Source organism: Salmo salar, chromosome 26 (assembly GCF_965601325.2).
Source record: "Salmo salar chromosome 26, fSalSal1, whole genome shotgun sequence".
NCBI classification, from domain to species: Eukaryota; Metazoa; Chordata; class Actinopteri; order Salmoniformes; family Salmonidae; genus Salmo; species Salmo salar.
In genome coordinates, this window is record NC_138316.1 from 55,454,129 (window position 1) to 55,462,500 (window position 8,372).

Consider the following 8,372-nt stretch of genomic DNA (forward strand, 5'->3'; position numbering starts at 1 on the left):
TAGTAGTTATAATCTGTCCTAATTGTGTAATGGATTGCATTTACTGTATATAGCTATGAATGTACATAGTATGTTTCCAGTGTTTTTGATAATGCCATGGTTTTTCTATCTAACCGTATGTAACCTGTTTGCCTGTTCTCAGGACCCTGCGGTCGCAGCAGACACCAGAGCATGTGTGCATCAACGACTGTAACTGCTACACAGCCTCAGTGAGTCCTGTGTGCGGCTCCGACGGAATCACCTACCTCTCTGCCTGCTTCGCTGGCTGCCTCACACCTGTAAGTCCCTGGTCTCCTGGCAGCCTGCTTCGCTGGCTGCCTCACACCTGTAAGTCCCTGGTCTCCTGGCAGCCTGCTTCGCTGGCTGCCGCACACCTGTACGTCCCTGGTCTCCTGGCAGCCTGCTTCGCTGGCTGCCTCAAACCTGTAAGTCCCTGGTCTCCTGGCAGCCTGCTTCGCTGGCTGCCGCACACCTGTACGTCCCTGGTCTCCTGGCAGCCTGCTTCGCTGGCTGCCTCAAACCTGTAAGTCCCTGGTCTCCTGGCAGCCTGCTTCGCTGGCTGCCTCATACCTGTAAGTCCCTGGTCTCCTGGCAGCCTGCTTCGCTGGCTGCCTCACACCTGTACGTCCCTGGTCTCCTGGCAGCCTGCTTCGCTGTGTTGTCATCGACATCCGTAGTAGAATAATGTTCTAAAAGTCTCTATGCATTATAGAGTCCTGTACAGCTGCCTCAAGGCTGTCCCATGGATTACTGCATCACCATTCACATGATAGTAGATCACATAAACCCATAGGGTACATCATGTCAGGGTCACCTAAACTGTAGGAGCGAGCTATATTAATCATGTAGGTGATATATAGAAGTCTGTGTTTGAGTCCCAAATGGCACCCTATTCCCTATATAGTGCACTACTTTTGACCAGGATCCAATGATTCCTATAGTTTATATATTGTATCCTCTCCTGTCCTCCAGAACCAGCTGTCTATCTATAGGTGATGTCCTCTCCTGTTCTCCTCCAGAACCAGCTGTCTATCTATAGGTGATGTCCTCTCCTGTCCTCCTCCAGAACCAGCTGTCTATCTATAGGTGATGTACTCTCCTGTCCTCCTCCAGAACCAGCTGTTTATCTATAGGTGATGTCCTCTCCTGTCCTCCAGAACCAGCTGTCTATCTATAGGTGATGTCCTCTCCTGTCCTCCTCCAGAACCAGCTGTCTATCTATAGGTGATGTCCTCTCCTGTCCTCCTCCAGAACCAGCTGTCTATCTATAGGTGATGTCCTCTCCTGTCCTCCAGAACCAGCTGTCTATCTATAGGTGATGTCCTCTCCTGTCCTCCTCCAGAACCAGCTGTCTATCTATAGGTGATGTCCTCTCCTGTCCTCCTCCAGAACCAGCTGTCTATCTATAGGTGATGTCCTCTCCTGTCCTCCTCGAGAACCAGCTGTCTATCTATAGGTGATGTCCTCTCCTGTCCTCCTCCAGAACCAGCTGTCTATCTATAGGTGATGTCCTCTCCTGTCCTCCAGAACCAGCTGTCTATCTATAGGTGATGTCCTCTCCTGTCCTCCAGAACCAGCTGTCTATCTATAGGTGATGTCCTCTCCTGTCCTCCTCCAGAACCAGCTGTCTATCTATAGGTGATGTCCTCTCCTGTCCTCCTCCAGAACCAGCTGTCTATCTATAGGTGATGTCCTCTCCTGTCCTCCTCCAGAACCAGCTGTCTATCTATAGGTGATGTCCTCTCCTGTCCTCCAGAACCAGCTGTCTATCTATAGGTGATGTCCTCTCCTGTCCTCCTCCAGAACCAGCTGTCTATCTATAGGTGATGTCCTCTCCTGTCCTCCTCCAGAACCAGCTGTCTATCTATAGGTGATGTCCTCTCCTGTCCTCCAGAACCAGCTGTCTATCTATAGGTGATGTCCTCTCCTGTCCTCCTCCAGAACCAGCTGTCTATCTATAGGTGATGTCCTCTCCTGTCCTCATCTAGAACCAGCTGTCTATCTATAGGTGATGTCCTCTCCTGTCCTCCTCCAGAACCAGCTGTCTATCTATAGGTGATGTCCTCTCCTGTCCTCCAGAACCAGCTGTCTATCTATAGGTGATGTCCTCTCCTGTCCTCCAGAACCAGCTGTCTATCTATAGGTGATGTCCTCTCCTGTCCTCCAGAACCAGCTGTCTATCTATAGGTGATGTCCTCTCCTGTCCTCCTCCAGAACCAGCTGTCTATCTATAGGTGATGTCCTCTCCTGTCCTCCAGAACCAGCTGTCTATCTATAGGTGATGTCCTCTCCTGTCCTCCTCCAGAACCAGCTGTCTATCTATAGGTGATGTCCTCTCCTGTCCTCCTCCAGAACCAGCTGTCTATCTATAGGTGATGTCCTCTCCTGTCCTCCTCCAGAACCAGCTGTCTATCTATAGGTGATGTCCTCTCCTGTCCTCCAGAACCAGCTGTCTATCTATAGGTGATGTCCTCTCCTGTCCTCCAGAACCAGCTGTCTATCTATAGGTGATGTTCTCTCCTGTCCTCCTCCAGAACCAGCTGTCTATCTATAGGTGATGTCCTCTCCTGTCCTCCTCCAGAACCAGCTGTCTATCTATAGGTGATGTCCTCTCCTGTCCTCCTCCAGAACCAGCTGTCTATCTATAGGTGATGTCCTCTCCTGTCCTCCTCCAGAACCAGCTGTCTATCTATAGGTGATGTCCTCTCCTGTCCTCATCTAGAACCAGCTGTCTATCTATAGGTGATGTCCTCTCCTGTCCTCCAGAACCAGCTGTCTATCTATAGGTGATGTCCTCTCCTGTCCTCCTCCAGAACCAGCTGTCTATCTATAGGTGATGTCCTCTCCTGTCCTCCTCCAGAACCAGCTGTCTATCTATAGGTGATGTCCTCTCCTGTCCTCCAGAACCAGCTGTCTATCTATAGGTGATGTCCTCTCCTGTCCTCCTCCAGAACCAGCTGTCTATCTATAGGTGATGTCCTCTCCTGTCCTCCAGAACCAGCTGTCTATCTATAGGTGATGTCCTCTCCTGTCCTCCAGAACCAGCTGTCTATCTATAGGTGATGTCCTCTCCTGTCCTCCTCCAGAACCAGCTGTCTATCTATAGGTGATGTCCTCTCCTGTCCTCCAGAACCAGCTGTCTATCTATAGGTGATGTCCTCTCCTGTCCTCCTCCAGAACCAGCTGTCTATCTATAGGTGATGTCCTCTCCTGTCCTCCTCCAGAACCAGCTGTCTATCTATAGGTGATGTCCTCTCCTGTCCTCCTCCAGAACCAGCTGTCTATCTATAGGTGATGTCCTCTCCTGTCCTCCAGAACCAGCTGTCTATCTATAGGTGATGTCCTCTCCTGTCCTCCAGAACCAGCTGTCTATCTATAGGTGATGTCCTCTCCTGTCCTCCAGAACCAGCTGTCTATCTATAGGTGATGTCCTCTCCTGTCCTCCAGAACCAGCTGTCTATCTATAGGTGATGTCCTCTCCTGTCCTCCAGAACCAGCTGTCTATCTATAGGTGATGTCCTCTCCTGTCCTCCTCCAGAACCAGCTGTCTATCTATAGGTGATGTCCTCTCCTGTCCTCCAGAACCAGCTGTCTATCTATAGGTGATGTCCTCTCCTGTCCTCCTCCAGAACCAGCTGTCTATCTATAGGTGATGTCCTCTCCTGTCCTCCTCCAGAACCAGCTGTCTATCTATAGGTGATGTCCTCTCCTGTCCTCCAGAACCAGCTGTCTATCTATAGGTGATGTCCTCTCCTGTCCTCCTCCAGAACCAGCTGTCTATCTATAGGTGATGTCCTCTCCTGTCCTCCAGAACCAGCTGTCTATCTATAGGTGATGTCCTCTCCTGTCCTCCTCCAGAACCAGCTGTCTATCTATAGGTGATGTCCTCTCCTGTCCTCCTCCAGAACCAGCTGTCTATCTATAGGTGATGTCCTCTCCTGTCCTCCAGAACCAGCTGTCTATCTATAGGTGATGTCCTCTCCTGTCCTCCAGAACCAGCTGTCTATCTATAGGTGATGTCCTCTCCTGTCCTCCAGAACCAGCTGTCTATCTATAGGTGATGTCCTCTCCTGTCCTCCAGAACCAGCTGTCTATCTATAGGTGATGTCCTCTCCTGTCCTCCAGAACCAGCTGTCTATCTATAGGTGATGTCCTCTCCTGTCCTCCTCCAGAACCAGCTGTCTATCTATAGGTGATGTCCTCTCCTGTCCTCCAGAACCAGCTGTCTATCTATAGGTGATGTCCTCTCCTGTCCTCCTCCAGAACCAGCTGTCTATCTATAGGTGATGTCCTCTCCTGTCCTCCTCCAGAACCAGCTGTCTATCTATAGGTGATGTCCTCTCCTGTCCTCCAGAACCAGCTGTCTATCTATAGGTGATGTCCTCTCCTGTCCTCCAGAACCAGCTGTCTATCTATAGGTGATATCTTCTCCTGTCCTCCTCCAGAACCAGCTGTCTATCTATAGGTGATGTCCTCTCCTGTCCTCCAGAACCAGCTGTCTATCTATAGGTGATGTCCTCTCCTGTCCTCCTCCAGAACCAGCTGTCTATCTATAGGTGATGTCCTCTCCTGTCCTCCTCCAGAACCTGACCAGCTGTATGTGTATCAGCAGTAAGGAGGAGGAGGCGGTGGCGTTGTCGGGGAAATGCCCCAGTCCAGGCTGCCAACAGGCCTTTCTCACCTTCCTTTGTGTCATCTGTGTGTGCAGCATGATTGGAGCCATGGCCCAGACACCGTCCGTCGTCGTCCTTATCAGGTAGCCTCTATCCCTGACCTTTAACCCTGACCTCTATCCCTGACCTTTAACCCAGACACCCTCCGCCGTCGTCCTTATCAGGTAGCCTCTATCCCTGACCTTTAACCCTGACCTCTATCCCTGACCTTTAACCCAGACACCCTCCGCCGTCGTCCTTATCAGGTAGCCTCTATCCCTGACCTTTAACCCTGACCTCTATCCCTGACCTTTAACCCAGACACCCTCTGCCGTCGTCCTTATCAGGTAGCCTCTATCCCTGACCTTTAACCCTGACCTCTATCCCTGACCTTTAACCCAGACACCCTCTGCCGTCGTCCTTATCAGGTAGCCTCTATCCCTGACCTTTAACCCTGACCTCTATCCCTGACCTTTAACCCAGACACCCTCTGCCGTCGTCCTTATCAGGTAGCCTCTATCCCTGACCTTTAACCCTGACCTCTATCCCTGACCTTTAACCCAGACACCCTCCGTCGTCGTCCTTATCAGGTAGCCTCTATCCCTGACCTTTAACCCTGACCTCTATCCCTGACCTTTAACCCAGACACCCTCTGCCGTCGTCCTTATCAGGTAGCCTCTATCCCTGACCTTTAACCCTGACCTGTATCCCTGACCTCTATCCCTGACCTCTATCCCTGAGCTCTATCCCTGACCTCTATGCCCTGACCTCTATGCCCTGACCTCTAACCCTGACCCCCTCTGTTATCATACTCATCAGGTAACCTCTAACCTCTAACCCAGACCCCCTCTGTTATCATCCTCATCAGGTAACCTCTAACCTCTAACCCTGACCCCCTCTGTTATCATACTCATCAGGTAACCTCTAACCTCTAACCCAGACCCCCTCTGTTATCAACCTCATCAGGTAACCTCTAACCCTATCCCTGACCTCTAACCCAGACCCCCTCTGTTATCATACTCATCAGGTAATCTCTAACCTCTAACCCAGACCCCCTCTGTTATCATCCTCATCAGGTAACCTCTAACCATCTGTAACGGCTTGCTGCTGCTGTTACGGCTTGATGCTGCTGTAACGGCTTGCTGCTGCTGTTATGGCTTGCTGCTGCTGTAACGGCTTGCTGCTGCTGTTATGGCTTGCTGCTGCTGTAACTGCTTGCTGCTGCTGTAACGGCTTGCTGCTGCTGTAACGGCTTGCTGCTGCTGTAACGGCTTGCTGCTGCTGTTACGGCTTGCTGCTGCTGTAACGGCTTGCTGCTGCTGTAACGGCTTGCTGCTGCTGTAACTGCTTGCTGCTGTAACGGCTTGCTGCTGCTGTAACGGCTTGCTGCTGCTGTAACGGCTTGCTGCTGCTGTAACGGCTTGCTGCTGCTGTAACGACTTGCTGCTGCTGTAACGGCTTGCTGCTGCTGTAACGGCTTGCTGCTGCTGTAACTGCTTGCTGCTGTAACGGCTTGCTGCTGCTGTAACGGCTTGCTGCTGCTGTTACGGCTTGCTGCTGCTGTAACGGCTTGCTGCTGCTGTAACGGCTTGCTGCTGCTGTTACGGCTTGCTGCTGCTGTAACGGCTTGCTGCTGCTGTAACTGCTTGCTGCTGCTGTAACTGCTTGCTGCTGCTGTAACGGCTTGCTGCTGCTGTAACGGCTTGCTGCTGCTGTAACTGCTTGCTGCTGCTGTAACGGCTTGCTGCTGCTGTAACTGCTTGCTGCTGCTGTAACTGCTTGCTGCTGCTGTAACTGCTTGCTGCTGCTGTAACTGCTTGCTGCTGCTGTAACGGCTTGCTGCTGCTGTAACTGCTGCTGCTGCCGCGCGCTGCTGTAACTGCTTGCTGCTGCTGTAACGGCTTGCTGCTGCTGTAACGGCTTGCTGCTGCTGTAACTGCTTGCTGCTGCTGTAACGCTTGCAGCTGCTGTAACGGCTTGCTGCTGCTGTAACTGCTTGCTGCTGCTGTAACTGCTTGCTGCTGCTGTTACAGCTTTCTGCTGCTGTAACGGCTTGCTGCTGCTGTTACGGCTTGCTGCTGCTGTAACGGCTTGCTGCTGCTGTAACGGCTTGCTGCTGCTGTAACGGCTTGTTGCTGCTGTACCGGCTTGCTGCTGCTGTTATGGCTTGCTGCTGCTGTAACGGCTTGCTGCTGCTGTAACTGCTTGCTGCTGCTGTTACGGCTTGCTGCTGCTGTAACGGCTTGCTGCTGCTGTTTCGGCTTGCTGCTGCTGTAACGGCTTGCTGCTGCTGTAACGGCTTGCTGCTGCTGTAACGGCTTGCTGCTGCTGTACCGGCTTGCTGCTGCTGTTATGGCTTGCTGCTGCTGTAACGGCTTGCGCGCTGCTGCTGTAACTGCTTGCTGCTGCTGTAACGGCTTGCTGCTGCTGTAACGGCTTGCTGCTGCTGTAACTGCTTGCTGCTGCTGTAACTGCTTGCTGCTGCTGTTACGGCTTGCTGCTGCTGTAACGGCTTGCTGCTGCTGTTACGGCTTGCTGCTGCTGTAACGGCTTGCTGCTGCTGTAACGGCTTGCTGCTGCTGTAACTGCTTGCTGCTGCTGTAACTGCTTGCTGCTGCTGTAACTGCTTGCTGCTGCTGTAACGGCTTGCTGCTGCTGTAACGGCTTGCTGCTGCTGTAACTGCTTGCTGCTGCTGTAACGGCTTGCAGCTGCTGTAACGGCTTGCTGCTGCTGTAACTGCTTGCTGCTGCTGTAACTGCTTGCTGCTGCTGTTACGGCTTGCTGCTGCTGTAACGGCTTGCTGCTGCTGTTACGGCTTGCTGCTGCTGTAACGGCTTGCTGCTGCTGTAACGGCTTGCTGCTGCTGTAACGGCTTGCTGCTGCTGTACCGGCTTGCTGCTGCTGTTATGGCTTGCTGCTGCTGTAACGGCTTGCTGCTGCTGTAACTGCTTGCTGCTGCTGTAACGGCTTGCTGCTGCTGTAACGGCTTGCTGCTGCTGTAACTGCTTGCTGCTGCTGTAACTGCTTGCTGCTGCTGTTACGGCTTGCTGCTGCTGTAACGGCTTGCTGCTGCTGTTACGGCTTGCTGCTGCTGTAACGGCTTGCTGCTGCTGTAACGGCTTGCTGCTGCTGTACCGGCTTGCTGCTGCTGTTATGGCTTGCTGCTGCTGTAACGGCTTGCTGCTGCTGTAACGGCTTGCTGCTGCTGTAACTGCTTGCTGCTGCTGTAACGGCTTGCTGCTGCTGTAACTGCTTGCTGCTGCTGTAACGGCTTGCTGCTGTACATTTTGACTGTTTTCTATAGTGTGTTTCTTTGTGTTTCAGAACAGTGAGCCCTGAGCTAAAATCCTACGCTCTTGGAGTTCTGTTTCTGGGCCTGAGACTTCTAGGTAGGAGATGACTGTCATCAATAACATGTTTCTGGGCCTGAGACTACTAGGTAGGAGATCACTGTCATCAATAACATTTTTCTGGGCCTGAGACTTCTAGGTAGGAGATGACTGTCATCAATAACATGTTTCTGGGCCTGAGACTACTAGGTAGGGGATCACTTTCATCAATAACATGTTTCTGGGCCTGAGACTACAAGGTAGGAGATCACTGTCATTAATAACATGTTTCTGGGCCTGAGACTACTAGGTAGGAGATCACTGTCATCAATAACATGTTTCTGGGCCTGAGACTACTAGGTAGGAGATGACTGTCATCAATAACATGGC

At 51.9% G+C, this 8,372-nt stretch overlaps 1 protein-coding gene across 1 annotated transcript in view; it reads left to right on the plus strand.

The window, feature by feature from the left end:
• Positions 1-8,372, plus strand: part of LOC106588105 (solute carrier organic anion transporter family member 3A1) — a 73,118-nt gene that overhangs the window by 63,496 nt on the left and 1,250 nt on the right. Inside the window, exons 7-9 of the mRNA XM_082969872.1 lie at positions 143-297; positions 4,570-4,756; positions 7,978-8,042. Coding sequence (XP_082825998.1) covers positions 143-297; positions 4,570-4,756; positions 7,978-8,042 — 407 coding nt within the window. The remainder of the gene's footprint in view (positions 1-142; positions 298-4,569; positions 4,757-7,977; positions 8,043-8,372) is intronic.